The sequence below is a fragment of the Lagopus leucura genome, unplaced genomic scaffold (genome assembly GCF_019238085.1).
Source record: "Lagopus leucura isolate 7727_CA_CO unplaced genomic scaffold, USGS_WTPT01 Super-Scaffold_100159, whole genome shotgun sequence".
Taxonomy (NCBI): Eukaryota; Metazoa; Chordata; class Aves; order Galliformes; family Phasianidae; genus Lagopus; species Lagopus leucura.
Window position 1 is genome coordinate 27,145,478 of NW_024962335.1, and position 22,740 is coordinate 27,168,217.

Below are 22,740 nucleotides of genomic sequence, written 5' to 3' on the forward strand. Positions count from 1 at the left end.
ATGGAGATTTCTTCAAAAGAAAATGCTCAGTTATTCTCAAACAACACAATCCTGCCTGTTGACCGATCTTCATTCAAATCTGAATCTTCTACTTCCAAGGAAAAGCAATCATGTTGTGGAGGTATAAAGGTAGAGTAAGAGCTTTCGAATATTCTGGTTGGGGCTTAGAAAAAAAAAATTATTTATTTTTTTTGTAAACTAACCCTTTGTAAGTTGTGATTGTATGTTGGTGAGTCAGTACAAAATTATTAAAGACACTTCAAAGCCACAGTAGTATCTGCCTCTGATCTGTATTTGCCTAACTTTTGGCAATATTCAAATATGACATGTTGACTGAGGCTTGCATATTATGAGATCTTCATCCTGAAGGGTCAGTTATATCCTCTTTATTGTACCATGCTATTTTCGTGAAGTTAAGAACAAAGTATGAGAAGCCAGATACTACAGTCAGACAGACAGATGTTAGTACAGATGGCATTTTTAAGATTGTAGCCTTCCAAGTGCTGGGAAATATTATTTATATTATGATCTGTGTGTTCTGAGTCCAGTGTTGTTGTAACATTCTTGATTCGAGAAAACTGTATGAAAGCACTTTGAATTGAAGTATCTCTGCTTTATTAGCATTCCTGGTACCCACAGTACTACACTGATGCAATGGAAGCCCCCTGCCTTACAACAAGGCTATACCTCAGACCACTGCCCCTTGGAGGAGGATTCCCCACTTTCTGGGACACCTGGGGTACAGAAGACAATATGATGATTTGCACGTCATCTCTACCCACTTTTCAAAGCCAAGTTGTGAAAAGCTGAGACTCCTGGGTGGGGTCTCAATAAATCACCATGTAACAGTGAGAAAGATGATTTGAGTTATATGGAAAATGATTCATCAGCCTTGCCTAGCTCTTTACAGATAGCATTTTTTTTATTATTTATTTTTGTTGTTCTTCCAAATGAATGAAGATACTGGCAATTTGTTCACAGATCCTGATTCAGCTTCCAATTAAGTCACCAAGATCAATGCCTATTCAACTGAAGTCTACAAATTAAGCAAAGCAGTTAAGATATAGTCACGTTAATGAGTCTAATAACTGCTATCAACATTTGATTTCCTCAATATTCTTCCTGATTTTCCCTGCTCCTGTAAAGGCCTGGAATTGGGATCCTGCCTTGAAACAGAAGATGAGTTGTATTAATTAAATTTGTAGCACAGTAGTAATTTATCATTGTTCTTCCATTTGCTCTAAAATAATCCAATCCTTTCACTGAATAAAACTCCAATCATAGATTAGCCAATTAGGAATCAGCTTATTAGATCCAAAAATAGAAAAGAAATAATATTTCAGCTCAGATTTTTTCTGGCCACTTTTTTTTTTTTTTTTTTTTTTTTCTTCTGAGAACCACAATGTTGTGATTAACCTTTGGACTAAAAAAAAAACCGACAAAACAATGTGTTGTGTTGTTGATGGTGATTTGTTTCTTTCTGTTTTGTTTTGTTTTGAACTAATTACCAGCATTCCTGTGTTTCAAAATTACCTTCATAAACAGAAAAGATTAGATATTTTACTTATAGTAATTCACAGACCACTGAACAAAGTGAAATCCTGTGCACCTTTCTGTCCCAGATCTAAATCAGGAGCATTTTTCCACTGTTGCACATGTTCTCCATCTCTCTGCAGGAACAGCTCCAAGCCCACTAGAAAAATGTGTACCAGAGGGACAGAGAAATTAGACAGTTCTAATTTCACCTGTATGATTTTCCTGTGGAAAAACCACAGTTGCTTTCACATTGCTATTCAAAATCCAAGAGCATAAACACAAAGAAAATGTAAAAGATTAAGGCAATATTTTTAATAGAGAGATTTTTGAGAGCCTTCGCCATGGGAAATAAGAACGAGATGCTGTTCGTTTACACAGAAATGCTTCTGAAAGAGAAATAACCAGTTCTGTATAAAGAAAAAATGCATTGAATGTGACACAGAGCTATTTTTGAACCTTGACATGAGAACTGGCATCCAACAGTGACGTCAATATTACTACTAATGTGCCTTGTCAAAAGTGATGTCATAAGGAGTGTTGCACTGGCAAGGTTCCAGCATGATGGAAAAGCTTCCAGCCTGATTGCCCACAAGTCAGACCTAAGGAGTAGGACAAGAGCCTTGGTCTCGCTGTATACCATACAAAACTGTGTATTTTAATTTTTTGTTTATAGTTTTTGACACTTTTTGCAAACAGCAGCCATATATATTCAATTAATCCTGCCTGTATTTGAAGGTAGAAGGCAAACTTGTGGTTTCCAACATCAACCTCATGGTGTGTGAATATCCCTGGAACTAGTAAATTTAGTAAAGCTATGTTTACATTAGGCAATAGCACTGTAGGAGTGGAACAGCTGGTTCTGAGGACCTTGTGTTCATCCTACGTTTCAGTGTGGGGAGTTATGTCAGGCTTGATATTTATTGTTATTTCAGGCTGGGAATCCTGTCCCAAACACTGAAGGGCCCTTAGTTGTTATAGTGCCTTTCTGGAGTGCATCTTCCACTTTAACTATTTTGGCAGGAATTTATTCTGCTTGTTTGTAGTGTGAACCACTGGGGTCAAAAAAATTTCATTTCCAAAGCCCAATCCTGAGTCAGACTAGGACATTAATGCAGATGTGAAGCAGCTTAGAAATAACTAATAAAGTAAAGCAATCTTCCTGATTTTAATCACTGTCAATTTCTTTCACAGATATTTCTTGGTGCATTATCTTTTGTTTATTTTGCTAAAGCACTGTCAGGAAGTTATCTAAAAAGCACTATCACGCAAATAGAAAGAAGATTTGATATCCCTTCCTCCTTGGTTGGTGTTATTGATGGCAGTTTTGAAATTGGTACGTGCTGTATAAATTCATTTTTGCTTTCAGAAAAAAATACGATGCAATTTGTTGTGAAAAAATGTTTGTAAGAATCTTCTCTGACTGTTAAAACTGAGCAAGGTTTACTTAGTAGTAATCATTATGACTATCAATATGATTACACTGGATAGGATATGGCTGCTAACACATGCAAATCAGCATAGTCCTAAATATTTTGTGATTTGATATGCTTATCTGCTAGTTAATTAATACTAATAGACATGCTAACTGAAAAATGAGAATTCAACAACTTACAAAAATTTCAGCCTTCTCTCTCCTTCAGTAGCGATACAAAACTCCGACTGTGTAATCTGTGTTCATTGTCCAGCCTTGCACTAAGATTAGGCGTATGACATCACTTCTTGCTATTTCAAATTACTGGCTTTGTCTCTTGGCTGTTCAGTGAGTTGTGGTATTCATAGGAATGAAATCTTAGTTGGTATATAAAGTACTGTTGCTCTACCATCTGACACAGTTATCTTTTCCAGTTGTTTTTCTAAATGTTTTCTTATCATGAAAGGTACTGGGCTCCTGTAAAGATGCCCGGAAAGAGGTTGAAGTACCAACCACATGCAGTCAACCCTCTCCCCTGAAATAGCTGCATACATTGTGAATAATTTTACTAGGGGGTGTTTTATCAACAAGCCATTAAACTTAGTTTTCCTTTTGTACTCTCTAAGGGAACCTCCTAATCATAGTTTTTGTAAGCTACTTTGGAGCGAAGCTTCACAGGCCAAGAATAATTGGAGCAGGCTGCTTAATTATGTCAGCTGGAACATTCCTAATTGCAATGCCCCAGTTCTTCATGGGACGGTAAGCGCAAAATGATTGGTATTTTCCAACTGAGCGATACATGCTGGATACTAGTTCACTGAGATATGTAAGCATTGACTGTGAAAAGGTCCACAAAAATAGTTGCATACAAATGTGGATATTGAATCTAATATTTATTACAAAGACTTATTTTATTACGGCAGAGCTAATATTTTAACACATATGCCATCCCAAGTTTTAATCAACTTAAGTTTTATTAGCCTTCGAGCTCAAATATCAGCTGTGTTTTGACATGGTTTAAGAATTATTGAAGATTTGGTGAAGAGATGACAAATCATGAATATGAGTATCAAACAAGAGTCAGAGTGAGCACCCACTGTCTGATTCTCTTTAGTACAGATTAATTTGTCACAGTACATTAGATTTCCTGTTAAACTGAAATGCATCACTGTGACAGAGAGAACCAAATGGGGAATATTCATACATTACTACAATATAAGCCAAGTGACATTTATCCACTACAAACAGATCATTTGTAATTCTAGATGCAGATAAAATCTGCATTCAAGTGCTGTATTTAAGTGCTCTCCTCCATGGTAGCAAGAGATTTGTTTGTTTCTTTTTTCTTCTAAGTTGGGAGAGTAAAAAAACAACTTTGGTTTGTAAACAGATATCAGTATGAAAGATTTCCTTCCACCGTCAATTCAACTGTTAGCATCTCTCCATGTCTGCAGGAGAAAAGCCAAACTCCACTCTTGGCCCTGGAAAAATCTCAAGCCAAAATAAATGCAGGTGAGAGCAATCTATTTTACATACTGTGGTGAGCACCGTAGAACATACCTGAAGGCTCTCAAACACTGGCTTTATTAGAATGAAAAAAAAAATTGGAATCAGAAGGACCTATCCCATGGAAAAGCCAGATCTTTCTAGTGAAACAAGTTTTTTAAAAGCAAATGAACATCTGCCTCTACTCATAGTCTTTTCAGGATGCCTCCTCAGATGCCTTTTCAGGTTGCCACCTCTTCTCCAGCAACTTTCTGCAGCATCATGGCTTGCAGAAACCCCAAACTTACATAGGACTCACACAGGAAAGCTTTGGTCTTCTCTCTGTCAGGAAACGAGCCTTTGGGTCCTCGTCGTGATGGAAATAGCAGATTAGGTCTTCCAGGCTGCAGACCCACTTCCTCATTTCTCTTCCTGCCCATTGCCCTCTGTTTTTCAGAGCCGGAAGCTGTCTCCCCACTGAGGTGTGCTCAGCGCACAGCAGAGGAGCTGAGGGCAGGCCTGATGGCGGCTGCAGCTCCACACAGGGAGCGCAGGGGCAGCGCTGAGCTCTGCTGTGTGACAGCGACAGGGCCCGAGGGAACAGCATGGAGATGTCAGGGGAGGGCAGCTGGGGGTCAGGGACAGGGGCTGCAGCACAGGGCTGTGGGCACTGCGCTGAGTGCCAGAGTTCATGGAGCGTCTGAATGGCACTCTCAGACACAGGGTTTGAATTTTGGCTGGTCCTGCATGCAGCCAGGAGGTGGGCTGGAAGATCCTTGGGGTCCAACTTTGGATGTTCTGTGGTGCTAAGATATTTATAAAACTGGCCAACTTTTAATGCGTTTTACTAATTACCTGGAGTAGTTCTTGCTGGACGTGTATCCACCTCAGTCTCATGGGGTTAAAACTGCTACCACCACCGTTGGCCCCAAAACTTTTTTCAGCTTTCCCACTACTTTTCCCATGTTAAAAGCATTTTAGAAGTCCTGTGCATTCACTGTGAAAATGTTAAGATAAAAACACATAGTTGTCTCTCTTGTGATATACCCAGGATGTGAAAAAGAAGCAGGCTCTTCCATGTGGATCTATGTTTTACTGGGAAATCTTTTGCGTGGAATAGGTGAAACTCCTATCCAGCCTCTAGGAATTACATACATTGATGATTATGCCATTGAAGAGAATGCTGCCTTATACATTGGTAAAGTAAATACTTCACATCTTTTTTCCTAATGGATTTTTCCTTAGAGAAAATATAGTCATTTTTACTAATGGAGTGACTGTTGTTAAATTGACTTGCCCTGATTGTTTTACTTGCATTATTTCCAATATTAAAGTTTATTTAACAATCGTATACATTAAGGGTTCCAACTTCCCCTTTAATTACACTAGCACAGTTCCATTATCTTAATTTGAGGAAAGAATTTGATCTAGGGTTCCTGCTGTTACTCTAATCTTCCTAATTCTTCTGAATGGAGACTGCTGAGCCTCTGTGCACATTCAGTTCTCTGGAAAGTGATAAAAACATGTGTTATTTTAAGCACTTAAAATAGAATTTCAGTGGGCACTCATGACTTCCCCTTCAGACTGAAGCAGGATTACAACCAATAGTAATTGAGGCTTGAAAAAGTAGATATCACCTTTTTCTTCTTGTATTCATTGTGTGAAGAGATCTGTATATTCACCTAAAATATTACCGAAAGGTCTTTCTCCATCAACATCTCCTCTCACAGTTTCCAGCTTGGAAAAACCTCAGGATCTCTGTTTAAAAGATTCAGTCTTTCCAGATTTCCAGAACAGTTTTGAACATTCAAAATACGGAATGTTTAGCTTAAGGAGTTTTGAAATATGGCAAGATTGGATACCAAACCAAAGTGATTTTTCTGCTTGCTCATTGTCTAACACAATTTAAAATTTATTTTGGTAAATGATATTTGTTTTCCAATTACTTGAATCTAGCCAGCTTTTTATAGTTTATAGTAATTATAGATTGGTGCCATTATTAAGTTTAGGCTAATTCCGTGATTTATTATGTTGGACTGAATTTTGGTTTTTAATTGTTCTTTAACAACAAAATATCAAAGTGACATTGAAGTGCATGAAATTTTATTGTTGTTTTTTCCTTCTTGCAAAAGTGCTAATTTGAGTAAATGATGTGCAAGAGAGCAAAGGTGGATTAGTCTTTTAAGACTGTCTCACTTGTCACCTATCATGTTGTATTCTGTTCTTTTGTGCAGCAAGAGCTGATGTTCACTCAGAAGAGTAACAATTCCGTGGTTTCCATTACAGGCTGCGTACAGACACTTGCAATTATAGGTCCAATATTTGGCTTTCTTCTTGGATCTCTGTGTGCCAAACTTTATGTTGACATTGGCTTCGTAGACCTTGGTAAGTCAGAAAACTCAAGTTTAAAAAAGATCAGTTAAGTTCTAGTATGCCTGTTTTAGGCATGTGTTCCAGTTAAAGAACTATTAAGTTAGCTTTTATAGATAAAAGGCTAATGAGGGCAGAGCAGCTACTCTCTGAGATAAAATGGATGAATGCCGTGCAGTGCCTCATGCAGTACAATCTATCCACAAGGCCAAATATGGAAGAAATAGGAGGCCCGATGCTCCCTCCGACCCAGCTCAGCCTCAGCTGCGGCCCTCAGGTGTTGGTGAGTAGCTATGGGGAGACAGTAGGCACCTGGAAGAGACAGGACTGAGGCTCCTGCCAAGAGAATTCCTTTTTCATTTTCCAATAGACCATCATTGCAGAGAAAGCGGGTCTTGCAATGCATGCAAGAGCTCTTAACTAACTTCCTCCTGATACGACACCTTTCTCCTAGCTGGGCTTGTGACTCTTAAGCAGAACAGCATAGTTGGTGCAGCAGTGTTAACTGGACCACTCCGTGGCCCGATCCTCATAGCCTCTTTAGGAACATGTGAGCAGAGTTTTGGGACACCCTGATGTCAGGAACAGGACACCAGTGTGACACACGAATCAGCAAACCTTGTCACCTCCCTGAAATTGCTAAATTGCTCTTATATTATCCATAGAGACACATGGCACAGCTAAATCTGGTGGCGGGAGAGCGGACTTCTCTGGAGAAAATTTTCCCACAAAATCATCTTCATTGCTATCAGCAAAGATTCCTTAAACAACTTTTTTTCTTTTTTCTTCTTTCTTGACTTTCTCCAGACAGCATAACAATAACTCACAAGGATGTGCAATGGGTGGGAGCCTGGTGGCTGGGTTACCTAATAGCAGGTGTTATCAGTGTTCTGGCTGGTATTCCCTTCTGGTTCCTGCCCAAGCACCTCCCAAAACCAGAGAGCAGAAAGGACTCCAGCACCTCTTCTGAGCAGTCCAAATTCATCACTCAAGATAACAAAGAGCAACAAAAATCTTACCAACCGCAAATGAAGTTTGCTGAGATGGCAAAAGGCAAGTCATCGGAGCTTCTGTCCTGACTGCTGAGTCTTTCTACACTAGCTTTCAAACTTTTTAACAACCTCAGAATTATTTTTTTTCCCTCAGATGTCAGTTTCCACATAATTTGTATGCACAAAAAGGGTCTCTTAATTGTTCTGTAGACCTGCTCTTGCATGTAGAATTTATCCAGCTGAGAGTTTCAAAATAATGCTAGTGATACAGCAAATATAACAAAACTGTAACAGTTTGTCATTCACATAATTTGGCTGTTGTAGATGTGGGGTGTCAAAACTGACAATCTCAGTTTCTAGTAAACCTTCTTTTTCTTTATAGTCATCCATAAAATGCATAAAATGGCTGATCAGAATAAGGATAGGAACATACCAGGTACAGAACTTCAGGAGACTAACTCGATTTTAACAAAAGTGTATTTTTTTTGTACAACTGCATTTCATTGGCTGTACATTGCCAAAAGTATTTTCTCTCAATACTTCAGTCTGTAACTCAATGACTGTGCTTGCTGTCAGCTGTGCATAGCACCATCTGCTCCTAATTTCAGCTGAAAGATGTTGTGGCTGTTGAGGACACAAAGTAACAGCTCAGCCCTGTTTTCCGATCAAAAGAAAGTACCTAAATCAAGGTGACTGTTCTGGAAAGCTGATTCTTAGTACTTCAGTCCACCATTCCAAGCATCCAGGAGTGCATCTCTTACAAACATAGTGGGACTCTATTCCCCAAAACATATCGTGCGTTTCTCCTCTGGAAGATGCAGATTACAAAGCATTATTCACGGCAGTTATTCTCTCTCTGGTCTGTTTGTCATTTCTCCTGCTTTGTCTTACAGACTTCTTGCCATCACTGAAGAACCTCTTTGGAAATCCAGTTTATAGTCTGTATTTGTGTGCAAGTATCCTTCACTTCAATTCTTTAATTGGCATGGTGACATATAAGCCAAAATATATTGAACAACAGTATGGGCAAACATCTTCAAAAACTAATTTTGTTATAGGTAATGCTATATCTGCTTTTTGATTCTTTAAAAAATGGACATTTTAGTATTGGTGTATGAATACATAAAGGGAAAATTGCTCTTGAGGCTATGTTTTTTTTTTTTCTCCCTTCTTTCCTAACTGGCTTTTAAGTAGTTGCTCATAGAAGGTAAGTTACTTTATTTCTGCTTTAGCACTTGTTAGCTCATAGTTTATCTGTGCAAGATTGAACAATCTGTAAAAGATTCCACAATTTGCTACTTCATTTCCAATTCTTCTAGAAAAATTGAAAAATAATTTATTTTAAAATACTTGACATAAATTTATCATCAGATAGATCTGTTCCCTTGCTGGCTTCTCACTTATTTCAACAAAATGAAGATCAACTCAGAGCATGCTAAAAGACTGACCATAAGGTAGCTGTGATATTGCTTTCTTACTTTCCAAAGAGGTTGGCGTTAAGTAAAAGGAAATTAAAGTCATGTATATGATCATATAACATATGAATTAAAATTAACATTATCTCAGTGCAATGCAGGTGAAGGGAAATCAAGTATTTTTGCCCTAACTCTAAGAGTTAGTTACCCCAGACTGTATGGACAGGTTGAGAGTGGACAGTGTTGGTTCTGCTGGCACAACTGAGCTTCTGCTCTGCCAGACTCACAGAAAGAAGATACCTTTCTCATCTAGCTGCAAGGGCAGCATTGAGTATTCAGATGGCTGCTTTTTGAGGATGTCTTCAGGATGGTGAACTTCACTGTCCACTTTGTTGAACCTACAGGCTCAGCCTCAGTTTCTGAGGTACAGTGACTCAACAGCATTAGACAGCAAAGAGGTTTATGTCTGTTCAATACAGAGGGATCTGCCGTATTTGAGAGAAGCTTTAGTTGCACAGCAACGAAGTATATATATGCAGAAAAGCTGTAGTGATCCATTATGCTATGTTAATTCCTTAACGATAGAGGCTGGAATTTCCTGGCACTGCACCCCTACAAGCAAGGAGAAATCTTCAGGCATAGGCAATAGCCAGAGAAAGTCCTGAAAACAATCCCTACATTCAGCACAGTACTTCTCATTGTATTTACAGATTCTCTGGAGCTAAGCTTTCAGGTATGTGCAAACTGAGTGAGGATTAAGATCCATCTGATTTCACAAAGCATACAGGCTGCATCCACCAGGGAAAATGTGACAGCTTAGCTAGGGAAGGGTCTTAGCCAAGTGATCATCACTACAACAAAGTGTTTTCCCCTTTTCTCCCTTTTCTTCTTTCAATCTGCTCTTGCTGAGAAAGCTTGCTTGTACTAACAGTGCCTATTTCTCTTGCCCTTCCTCTTCAAACTTTTTTTGCTATTTTTACTATTTCTTTTTTCGTTTTATATTTCTATTGCCATATATTTGAAGGACATCTGAATTGTCAGAGCAATTTGAAGCACTGTAACATCAATATCAAAGCATGCTGGAGGCTAGAAGAGGATATTTTTCAATAGTCACAAACTAAGGAACATGTTAGAAAGAAAAAGGGTGTGTTTGTATTATTTTCCGTAAATAGATGCACAATATTGTTTTCCAGGATGCCAATGTCAAGCAATAGATTGATCAATAAGGCCATAAAACGTATGTATGAATAAAAGAGGTGCATAGGAATGGGCAAGCATGGTGTGTGTGCTTTCTGTACATCATGCAGCTCCCACGCTCAGTCCCAATCTCCCCATACAAGAAAAAGAGAACAGGAAAAGCTGCAGCTTCAAAGTGTTTGGACAGGGCACCCACAAGAGATTGTTGTGACTCTGCATTTACGTATGCTGCACTTCGGATGCTACTTCTGAAATCCCCTGAAATATAATTTTCACATGAATGCAGATGAAAAATGCCACCCAGTGAAGTCTCTTGAAACTCAGCAGTAACTGAATGGGGCTATCATACTTGCCAAAGTACTGACTTATGCTTTTGCCAGATGGAATAATTCTCTTTATAATGTCATGCATACTTCTAGCATCAATGCTCAGCACTGCTTTTTCCATGCATGCAGATGGATTTAACACTTACTCAGCCAGCAGTTCAAGAGATTCCCAGTGCACTTCATAGTAGGGAGATCAGATGCCAATGTGAATATGTATTTTTCATCAAGTCGTTTGAAATCTGAATAAACTTCAGAAACTTCATCATATGTTCCAAGGCATGGATGCTTTTGTACTTGCTTTTGTTTTGTACACTTGCTCAGCTCAGCACCGCTAGATGTCAGCATGAAATAAAAGCTGCAAAACAAATACAGAACTCTGCAAACCAGAATTTAATGTTCCGAAGCTAGCTGGTAAAGCTAGGAAAATCAGTTTCAGTAACTATGAAATCCAGAACAGTGTATCTTGCTTGATGGTGCAGATTCTTTTATGGTAGTCTCTATTTACATCTTTTTGATGTAAATAGATCTGTACTGAGCAGAATTTTTTTTATCTTGTCCATATCTATCAATATGGACATGGCTTTGAGCAGAACTATTCCAGTAAAAGTCAGTGGTCACACAATGTTACATATTTCCTTCACTGCTCTTCCACCTGTTTGCGTGAAGCCTATTACAAGAAGGGTGCTCATGGGTTATATGTATGTTTTAGGGATACAAAACTCAGCTAGGGGAGCATTTCCAACAACCAAAACAGGAGAAATTGCATATATCTCCTGTGTGTGAATGTGATGGCATATCGCTTGCACTCTCCCTGGCTGAGGCTTCTTTGGGGAATCATTACTTTTATGGCTCAATAAAGACAGAAGGAGCAGACATTTCTCCAGGCTTTATAACACTGGGTAAAACTGAATATGCCTCTGAGAATTGCAGTTTGGGCTCTTGTTGCCCGTGCAAAAGGAAAGGAGAGAAGCTGCCCCTCCCTGGAGGGATATTCAAGGCCAGACTGTTGAGCTGTGCAGTCTGATCTAGAGGGTAGCAACCCTCCCCATGGTTGGGAGTTTGAACTGGATGACCATTAAGGTCCCTTCCAACCCAAGCCATTTTGTGATTCTGATTCCTCAGGCAGCACAGCCCTGGAGCATGGCTTCTGCTGGTCCTTCTCTGCTGTTGCTCTGTGGTGAGGGACATGAATAGAGACACAAGGAAGGGTCTGTGCCAGAACCCCACAGGACCTTGGCTGTCCATAGCAGCCCAATGTCCCAGGCAACTTCTCTGAGCCTAGAACACTATTCATGAGGAACAGCACTAGGAATATTTGAATCAACGCTACAGTGGTCCCTTCTCTGACAAACTTATAGCTCAGAAAACCACCTAGGTTGAGAAATTAGAATGTTGTTATCTAGACCTTAAATAAGGTATTGCTGATACTAAGCTTTGTATCAATGCCAATGAAGCATTTCCCTAAGAGCAAGTTAAAAGCAAGTAAAAGCACATTTACAGAAACAAATTTGGACAAATAAAATGCCCAACTTGAAGGAGATTCTTATTTTACTGCTTCATGTTATCAGTGCTGCTGCTTTAGTTGCTGAGGAGGATAGTTCACTGAGCTAGTTTTCAATAATACCGATTTTTCTGTTTGATTTCAGGTCTTATCAACATTCCTGCTGTGGCCTTTGGCATATTCTCTGGGGGACTGATCATGAAGAAATTCAGAATCAATGTTTTAGGGGCTGCAAAAATCTCCCTAGGATCATCTTTATTTGGTTACCTTCTGTTGCTCTCATTGTTTGCCATGGGCTGTGAGAACTCAGATGTAGCCGGACTGACCATATCTTACCATGGGTATGCTGGGAAGGGCAAACTTCAGCATAAAGTGCTATTGTGAAGAAAACTCCTTGATTGTTGTATTCTGCAAAGTATATGTTGTTGAAAAAGTGAATGACCTAAATATTGTTCTGAGAAGTGTATTCAAAGCAGTGAAAACCATTCTGTCTGTTCCAGTGGGCAGTGTCAGAACCTGTTTGTGACTGCTGCCTTCAGCTCTTTGGGTTTTGTGCCACAAGTGCAGATTATTTTCTGATTATTTTTTAATTATTATTGCCATGGGACCCATTCTTTGAACACAGAGATTCCAGGAAACGTGAAGAATTCAGTCGGGGAGTGAGATTCCATTAGTTGTTCCTTGTCTCTATGTGCTACTGAGCAACTCATGGTGTTTAATAGCCTCTGAACCCAAAACTGAATGTTTAATGAATTAACCATGAGTTAACCATGGTGTTCGCTATGAGGTACACTTGGTCCAAGCCCTGCTATTACAGCCCCTGGAGCTGCATGGTGGTTGTGTTCATCAGTAGCTAGATGAAGGTGCAGGTAGAGTTGTCTTGCAAGGTAGTTTCCTCAGTTTGGATAAATGCACTTGGGTCGGGGCAATCCCAGGTTATTTATACAAACTGGGAGAGGAACTCCTTGAGAGCAGCCCTGCTGAGAACGATTTGGGGGTCCTGGTGGATGAGAAGCTGGACATGAGCCAGCAGTGTGCGCTTGCAGCCTGGAAGGCCAACTGTATGTCCTGGGCTGCATTAGGAGTGGCCAGCAGAGAGAGGGAGGTGATTTGTCCCCCTCTACTCAGCTCTTGCGAGGCCCCATCTGCAGTACTGCATCCAGGCCTGGGGCCTCCAGTACAGGAAGGACATGGAGCTCTTGGAGTGAGTCCAGAGGAGGGCCACTAAGATGATCAGAGGGCTGGAGCACCTCTTCTATGAGGAAAGGTTGAAGGAGCTGGGATTGTTTAGCTTGGAAAAGAGAAGGCTCCGGGGAGACCTCATTGTGGCCTTCCAGTACTTGAAGGGAGCATATAAACAGGATGAGAAACGGCTATTTACAAGGGTGGATGGTGACAGGACAAGGGGGGAATGGTTTTAAACAAAGATAGGAGAGGTTTAAGTTGGATACCAGGAGGAAGTTTTTCACAGAGAGGGTGGTGATGAGGTGGAACAGGTTGCCCAAGGTTGTGGATGCCCCATCCTTGGAAGCATTCAAGGCCAGGTTGGACGTGGCTCTGGGCAGCCTGATCTGGTGGTTGGCAACCCTGCACATAGCAGGGTGGTTGAAACCAGATGAATATTGTGTTTTTTTCAACCCAGGCCGTTCTATGATTGTGTGATTTTATGAAATCCCTTTCTAATATTGTGAAATCCTCATAACAACAGAGAAATAAGAATCTACCCTGCTGTACTGATAGGAAGAGACTACGCCTTAATGGCCTAAAGACACAAACCCAATGAACTGATAACAATTTTCTCCACATCTGTCAGAAAACATCACTGCGGTTCCTCTTTTTCCTGCAGGATCAAGCAGAAGGTTGATTATGAGCAAGGCCTGTTCTCAGAGTGCAACTTGGGCTGCATGTGCTCCCAGAATGACTGGGATCCTATCTGTGGAGAGAATGGCATCACCTACATTTCTGCGTGTCTTGCCGGCTGCCAGTCATCCAACGGCAGTGGGAAAAACACTGTGAGAGCCTTTCATTTCCATACATGATGTGGTAGCTTTCCTAATAGCCCAGTTCTGTGCAAGTGAGTGAATTAAAAATGACTAAGGCATGTTCTCTCCAACCAGAAACTTCTGATGTTTTTAGCTATCTGCCACCCACATTTAAAACTCTCTCAACTGGTGTTTCCATTAGAAATTCCAAGAAGAGAATGTAGGAGTTATTTTAGCTGCTGACTACAAAACTACTAAAAATAATAATAATAATTAAAAAAAGGAAATGCATTCATCAAAAGTAGCTATTTTCTTCATAAAATTTTCCTCAACTAACAAGCCTTTTCCTGTGGAAAACCCTTTTCCAGTTAGGATTTAAAATTTTGGCTAACCAGAAAAGAAAGATGTGCAATTCCTGAGGCGCTTTCTTGCTGCTCTGGTTATCACACACTTTCACCTGCTGTCTTACAGGTATTCTTTAACTGCAGCTGTGTAGGGATTCTGGAATCTCCATCAAGAAGCTCCTCAGCTGTGATGGGACCATGTCAAAAAGGAAATGAGTGTCCAAAAATGTTCCTATACTTTCTGGTAATATCAGTTATCACTTCATATACTTTGTCAGTAGGTGGCACACCAGGATACATACTTCTTCTAAGGTAAGCAATCATTATTTCTGCTAACGCTGGCAAAAGTTTTCAAGATGTTTTGATGTAGGAAACTGGGTCTCTTTCCATTCCCTAATACTGTAAAATGTTTTCAGCTGTGAGGTAGCTTTCAAATTATGTTTTTCATTCATTAACAGGCATTTTATCATTCACACAACAGTGTGTTTATAGTTATAGATACATGCTGCATGTTTCTGATTTTAAACATAATATAGGAGGCCTAGCTATCATTTATGTCATGTTCCACTTCACTTAATACCTTTTACTCCACCAGAACAGTGTTAAACAGCCATGGCATGAATGGAAATGAGCTTTACACATAGAAATGTGTGCATGTATATGCTTATAGGTAGTCAGCTTTTCCTGCTTCCTATGTATACCAGCATACACATGTACAGAGGTGACCTAACCCAAACCATCTACATACACTCAGCTCTTCTCCTCAAGTCTGTTGTATTGTTCCGTATCATTGTTATATCCTACATTTCCCTCTTCAAATAATAATAATAAAAAAAAAGATTTTACATGAGCTGTTTTTTTGTTTTGGAGTTTTTTCTGTTGTAACAATCATGAGTTTATTAAAAGTTAGTCCCAAAGGATTGTTCCACTATGTACTTAACTGCTGGGACTGTTTGTCCATCACCGAGTATAAGCTTCTAAACTAATTTTAGAAAGTGCAAAAGGAACATAATACTTCCAGTGATTAATCTGGGTTTTTGTCAGCTTCTTGCAATTTTTGGATTCTAAGTAAGCACTGCTCCACTCTGCCTTGGAAGGCTTTCTTTCTCAGTTCCTTTTTCCAAATTATTTCCAGATGTGTATGTTCTACTTCTCAAACAAAACAACACTAAATACTCTCTAACTAAGATTTATTATTTTTGCTTTTTCTTACACCCAAATTTTCTTTGCTTCTGAATGAAATTTTCTGGAACGGGACAGTGTTTTTATGCCACATGGAAAAAGTCAGTGTTAGAACTGGCTATATAGACTATAGGGAAAAATCTAAATAAGGAAGTGTAACTTCAGCTGTGATTCTAGCACAACCCCTGAGCCAGAAGTAATGCTCGTACAGAGGCTTACAGAAATGGTTGAGGTGAGGATTCTTCTCCACTGATTTCCACAGGTAGTGACAGTAAGGTCTGCACCTTGACCCATGCACATAGCTTTCCCCACTCACTGTGAAGGGTGTTACACTGAGCACTGCAATAACATATGGTGTCTGTCCAAGGAGTAACTGCAGGAAGAAAAATCATATTTAATTTATTTTTTTCTACTGAAGTTTATGCACTGTTGGAACAGTCTACGAGTCTATGCACCAAGAGGAGGATAACAAATTCAGATGTTGTGTTGCCCCTAGTAAAGTGGGATTTCCTGTTGAATAAAAAGTGGTGAGGATGCAGTTTCCTTCCCATATCCCTCCACATACTTTTTACCTTCTATCCGTGAAGAATGTGAGTGAAAATGTACAGCTGTGGTATCACACAGGGCCTTTGCACAATCACTGTCATGCTTAGCCTCCGGTTCTCCATCTTGTTTCCACCACACGAAGCTGAAACTGAGCTTAAATTGCACAGAGATGCTTGCACCTTGCAGCCCCAACCACTTGTTCCCAGGGGACTTACAGCTTAGTGGATGTATTTAGAAAATCTTGGAGTGCTTTTTCAATAACAATTCTAAAACATTTTATATAAAAGCAGAAAAAAATGGCTTTATTGGTTCTGCTCCAGTAGCTTTTGTTCCTGTTGGAAATTATTTTACTTTGAGATACACTTAATCGAAACTGAGGAGTTAAGTGTTTTTCTGCCGAACTGAAGTGTCAGAATCCAATGCACGGCTAAATAAAACAGAATTCATTAAGTTCAATCCCTTTCTTTTGTTCCCGGTAAGTGACCTGCGGGCACAATTCCACTTTAAGCTCGTGCTTGTTTTTCTGAAATCCATCACTGACTGCTTTCCCTGGAAATCTGTCTGAACCAAAAGTATGCTTCTGTTCCCAGAAAAAAAACCCAACCAACCAAACAAACAAACAAAAAAACCAGCAACAAATACTCTTTGTAAGCAATCCCAAGGTCAAGCTGCAGACTTCATTTAAGTTTGGTTTTTTGGTGTGTGTTTTTTTTAACAAGTTACCTGTTTGTGAGATTATTCAGTATTGTCATCTCTGATAAGATTCCAGCGCTTAAGCAATTTTATGGTTTTAGATGAGCAGCCATTGTTGCAGCCGCCATGGAGCACAAATACTGCTAAATCCCTAAAAGCCTGTAAGATATAGTGACATTTATTTCAGAGGTTTACTAAGACTGAAATCACTGAAATACACTTGCAGCTGGTAACAGTCATTTGCTGAAATGTCTTTTTTAGAGGTATTAAGCTAATTACAATTGCCAGGGAACTTGGGAAAGCCCTGAAGTTATGGAGGAAATAAACCCCATTCTTCAAGCTGTTGTTTAAGCACAAGCTATTAATAGAATGTGATTAGGCAATGAAAAAGAAGTCTCAGGTCTCCTGAAAGATTTGGCTTTCACAATCTCAGACAACTACAGTTTCTCTGGAAAAGGTGTTAAAATGCTCAAACAATTATTTTTTTTCCATCTGAAAGAGAAGGATATAAATCCAACAGAATGAATAATAAATACTGAATTTTTATCTTCCATCCTTGGCTTTCCACGTCCTTATACTTGATTAAAAGGACTTCTAGACTGTAGCCTCAGTGTAGCATATATAATGGAGGACAAAACAAAGATTACTATCTGCATTCAGTTTTGCATAGGTAACAATGCCTGTATAAACCATGAGTAACAGACAGTATGATGAGAAACCATGATCAGGTCATCAGAGAACAAAACACTTGAATCACAAGAGAAGCATACAATGTTGTTTTTTTTTAACTGTTTATACTTCGATTTTGTCTGCCATACATAATCTTCATGCCATTTTGCAATTTCCCAAAATTATGGGAGGATGACCTAAGTACAATCTATAATATGGGTTCTTACTACTGTCCGGGCAACTACATTGGGAAAAAACAAAACTAAACAGAACTGATGGAGAGCAAAAGAGCTAGTTCTGCAATGTCTTGAGGGATGTTCCTGACTTCATGAATGTCTGTGGAAGCTGAGCCTATCCCCTTTCAGAGAACATTGGCCTTACCTCCTAAGTGGTGTTTAAATTCATAGTAACAACTGAATTTCAGCCTATTTTTCATAGTGAAAGAAATGACTGAAACAGTAGGGAATTTTATTGGGTAGCACAATGAGGCACCTCTGTTAGTCACCACACGTATTAAGCACGTCCCATTTCAGCCAGGTGACTGGGACCATCAGTGTACACGGATTCTAGCTGGATTAGGTCTTGCAATAGGCAAACTGGGTGAAACAGCACACTTAGATTGGTTCCATATGCACCTTACTGATAGCATGAACAAGAAGAGTAGCTGTTCTCAGCCTTACCACTCCCACTTTTCTGGGTGAGCCACCTGCCCAAGGCTGGAGCAGGGCTGTTCTCAAGACAAAAAGACTGATATCTGTTCTGGGACCCTATACAAACTCAGAAATGTCCAGCTGTAAATGGCCTGTTTTGTCAGACAGTGGTTTGAATGATTTACAGGAAGTTTGATCTTGCTACTAGACACATGGTGAGGGCAATATTGTGTCTATATACCTTTTGCTAATTCAGGTTATTAGCCATGATTTCAGATATTTTTAATTGAAAGGGATTATTATGATGCATGATTTTACACAGTGTTCCTGTCTTGTATTAGTAACTCCAAAGTGCTGGTCTTATCTGAAAGGGTCCCGCCTTGAAATGTGATATTGAATATAGATGTTTAGAATCCCTTGCTGCTGTTATGATTTTATCATGTTATTTATATATTTCTGTGATTCTATTGAAGTCGATACCATCAAGGAAAGAAAAGTAACATTAATTTCCTCCCTCATGATTTCTAGTTTGATTCAAATAATGTACAATCAATTCTATATTTCTACTTAACATTCTGTTTTTAGATGCATTAAACCACACTTGAAATCATTTGCACTTGGTATCTACACACTGGCAATAAGAGTACTTGGTAAGTCCAGACATATTCTTGGATGTATTTTAATGTATTCTTCACTAATCGCTTATCCTAGAATTAAACTTGGATTGTTTGAAAGAGCAACTTCTAATTGACAAGTTAACATTATATGACTTTAAAAAATATAGGAAGCAGATTGGAAAGAGGGTGTACATTTATATTTGTAAAACTGGAGCACCTCTCCTATGAGGAGAGGTTGAGAGAGCTGAAACTGTTCCATTCAGAGGTGTTCAGGAGAGATCTCACTGATGTGTATAAATACCTGAAGGGAGGTTGCAAAAAAGATGGAGCCAGACTCTTTTCAGTGGTGCCCATTGCCAAGACCAGGGCACTGGGCAGAAACTGGAAGAAACTGGGCAGAAACAGGAGGGTCTCTCAGAACATCACGGAGAACTTCTGTGCTGTGTGGATGATAGAACACTGGCATGGGTTGTCCAGAGAGGCTATGGAGTGTCTTTTTTGGAGATCTTCAAAAGCTGCCAGGATGTGGTCTTGGGCACCCTGCTCTGGGTGTCTCTGAATGAGCAGAAGTTGGAGCAGATGGACACTGAGGTCCCTACCAGCCTTAAAAATGTTGTGATTCTGTGACTTTGTAAATTCTATCACTGTGACATATAGTAAAAATGTACCCTGCTAACACGTGTAGAGGTGGCAAGTGATCCTTTGTACTACGAAGCCAACACAAAAACTACTTCCTGTCTCTATTCAACATCAAGCATGACAGAACAGATAAGGCTGAGAATTCATAATAACTTTTCAGGTATATTTTTATGAGTCACATTTTTATGAGGGATAAATCTAAGTAGAGGTGTACTGGAGGTTAGAGTTCACTATCTTTGGTAAAGATGCTTGCTGACTTCAGCAGGCTTTCTGATGACCACCTTCATTTTCAACCCAATCCTGATTTTTCATAAGGAAGAAAGTGTTCATTTGGGCAACACAAATTGTGACTTCTTAAATTAGCAAAAAGTGTGAAAGTGTCATTGCTATTTGAATGTATAACTTAATGTTCTATGTTAGTGCCTGTCTAGATCAGAACTGGTCACCCTGAAAAGTAATCTTGCCCCTGTTCTTTTGTTAAATACACCCAGCTGGGATTCCAGCCCCAGTATATTTTGGAGTGGCAATAGACACCACCTGCCTGAAATGGGGAAGCAAAAGATGTGGGGGAAGAGGAGCATGCAGACTCTACGACTCCAGTGCACTCAGGTAACAGCTCTTCTCCATTCATTCTTTAATTTGCTTTCTTTAAGTACATGTACAGCCAGCACTGATAGAATTTCTATCCGAAAATTTTGGTAAAAAAAAATGATCTTGAATGAAAGAATTTGGCCAGCAGAAATAGCAAGAATGCTTAGTTTTTAACTTTTTTTTTTTTTTTCTGGTTTAGGCTTTTTTTAGTCCATGCTATCTCAATACTAGTGGAAGTCACTAAATATTCAGAAAAAAAAATCAGTTAAAATCTCAATTTTCTACTTAGCCTTCCCCAGATTTTCTTAGCAAGTCTTCTGTGTGTATATGTGCAAGGGCTACTAAACCTCATCACTGCTCCATTCTGGAGATGGACCACAAAAAGTAAGAGAAGGATGCCTCACAACATGCCTAGATTATCAAAAGCCCTAAAATGCACTGCTAACTGTTGATTTATTGCTAGAGAAAAGCAATTGTCTCAACTGTTTCTGAAAGACATTAGCAGAAATTGAAAATGGAATAACGATAAAAGGGAAAAGAGAGAATAAGTCAGCTGCTGAGGTTCCAATGCCAGGGAAACAAACAAATATAATAATAATAATAATAATAATAATAATAATAAAAGTGAAGGGCACATCATGTTTTGGAAATTTGAAGAAAAGAACAAAAGCTCATTTAGGACTCATTCCTAACACAGAATAATGATACTCTTATTGCTGTTGATATTGCAACTGTCATTACGTTTGTAAAGCAAAACACCACCGAATGCTTTTGGTGTAACTGGTACTGTTTATGAGACAAGTGAAAAATGAATTGCCCTGGAAATGTTAGCTTTCTTCTCACTGATGTACATTGAAAAGGAAGAAGTCAGACAATGCCTGAGACCCTTTTTGGCCACAGCCTATGCAGTGAGCTGGGTGAGCTCCAACATCATCTCTTTGCCACTTTTCTAGAACACATTCCTAACTTATCATGTGGAAATATAAATGTATCCTTACTGCCTTTTAGTTGTGCCTTGCTTTTGAGGTAGGCTCTGACAGATTGTTTTTCTCTCAGATACACGTACCTGGGGCTGACACTGGTGTTGGGCACTGTGTCCATTTTCTTCAGTATTGCTGTCCTGTGGGTTCTCCGAAAGAGGTCTGCTCCGCCAGATGAAACCCTCTCAGCCAATGGGGAAAGAGACACCTGTGTGACAAAGAGCAGGAAAGATAATTTTGTCAATAGTGATCATTTAATTCAAACAACTTACTGGCCAGAAAAGGAGACTAGGCTTTAGGAAGGCAGATCTTCACTGTGATGTTATCCAGTGAGTGGTGTTTCAGGCAAAAACTTGTCATCCGTGAAGCAGAATTTTAGTATTCACACTGAATAATGTTGACCTTCCTGTAATTTTCACCATAAATATGAAAAGCAAAGAATACAGGTATTTTAGCACATGTCCAACTCTGAAAATGCCGCTCACCATTTGTCCTGCTGAGTCAACAGCGCTCAAGTGAGGGGACTTGTTATGGCTGGGGAGATGCAGATTTCTATGAGACAGTTTTGTGGCTGCCGAGAGTTCCATCCCTCCTTGCCAAGCTGCAGCAGCTGCTGCTGCCCCTTTTCTAGCTTCTGTGTACAAGGGGTGGCTGAAATGTAGCTTTCAGCCATACTAATAGCCTGACCTGGCAGCCTGCAAAATACAGGGGTATTCTGCATCGGTTCTTCATCACATAGCTCGCCCTTGCAGGGTCCTCAGTGTGGAGCAGGACAGGGGTTTGCTGGAAGGACAGACTCTGGGAATCACCTGCATTCAATCCACAGCATTTAGGCCATCAAATGTTGTGGTTAGGAATTTCTTTTCAAGTATAATCTGCTATAGCACAGCAATAACAGCAAGAAACATTGTCATTTCAGTTGACAGTTTCGCAGGAGTATTATCCGAAGGAAATTGCAAAATCAAGCTTCTTTAGTCTCCAGCAGTTTCTTGTTTCTAGCTAGTACTCAGTGGACTGAATAATTCCATGCATTCTGTGCAATGTAATAACACCTTGATATGAGATACAAATGATTAATTTTTTAAAAAGCTATGACCAGACAGCTTCAGAAGAATAAAATGAATTTAAAGACAAAGTGATCTGAGACTTTCCTTTCTAATTTATTGCTATCTGAATTTTCTGAATTTGCTAGCTGAAGCTAAGATGTGTCATACTACTCTTTTGTACATACATTTTGCAGTTTGATAACGTTTGGTATTAAATGAATTTAAGGTGGGGAGTACAATGAAGGGTTGCTTAGTATGGAACAAAACCTCAAGAATGGTTGCACTGAACAAGACGATGACAGCACCACTGCAGATTACATCTGTTAAAGCAATTAATACTTTAGTGCATGTGATGAAAGAGAGGTTTTACCCTTCATCATAATATTGGCAAAACAATCTTGCAGTGCATTACTTGCATCTCAGCAGTGACTGCAAGTACCACACTGCCTTGCTGAGTTTGCAGACCAGAGGTAAATGCTGAGTGTCTTCTGTGTGATGCATGAGAGGGGGCAGAGGCAGAAGAATAGGACTTACTGAGCTTTATTAATGATACAGGTTTACAGTGTGC

At 39.5% G+C, this 22,740-nt stretch overlaps 1 protein-coding gene across 2 annotated transcripts; it reads left to right on the forward strand.

Moving 5' to 3' along the window:
• On the forward strand, positions 1–21,855 carry LOC122190164 (solute carrier organic anion transporter family member 1C1-like). 2 transcript variants are annotated; one of them, XM_042889952.1, is made up of 14 exons: positions 1–129; positions 2,728–2,869; positions 3,574–3,706; positions 4,338–4,459; positions 5,484–5,630; positions 6,719–6,817; positions 7,610–7,855; positions 8,688–8,852; positions 12,379–12,574; positions 14,080–14,245; positions 14,687–14,871; positions 18,885–18,949; positions 20,047–20,164; positions 21,203–21,855. In XM_042889952.1, exons 1-14 carry the CDS (start codon positions 1–3, stop codon positions 21,423–21,425), a joined length of 2,136 nt encoding a protein of 711 aa, XP_042745886.1. In that variant the 3' UTR covers positions 21,426–21,855. The 2 variants fall into 2 exon arrangements, with proteins under 2 accessions (XP_042745886.1, XP_042745887.1); XM_042889953.1 differs by lacking the exon at positions 5,484–5,630.
• Positions 21,856–22,740: the final 885 nt, after the last annotated feature.

Coding starts and splice junctions, on each gene's coding strand:
- LOC122190164 (XM_042889952.1), top strand. CDS start 1: ATGGAGATTTCTTCAAAAGAAAATGCTCAGTTATTCTCAAACAACACA. Junction 3,707..4,337: donor CCCCAGTTCTTCATGGGACG/GTAAGCGCAAAA, acceptor GTTTGTAAACAG/ATATCAGTATGAAAGATTTC. Junction 14,246..14,686: donor ACGGCAGTGGGAAAAACACT/GTGAGAGCCTTT, acceptor GCTGTCTTACAG/GTATTCTTTAACTGCAGCTG.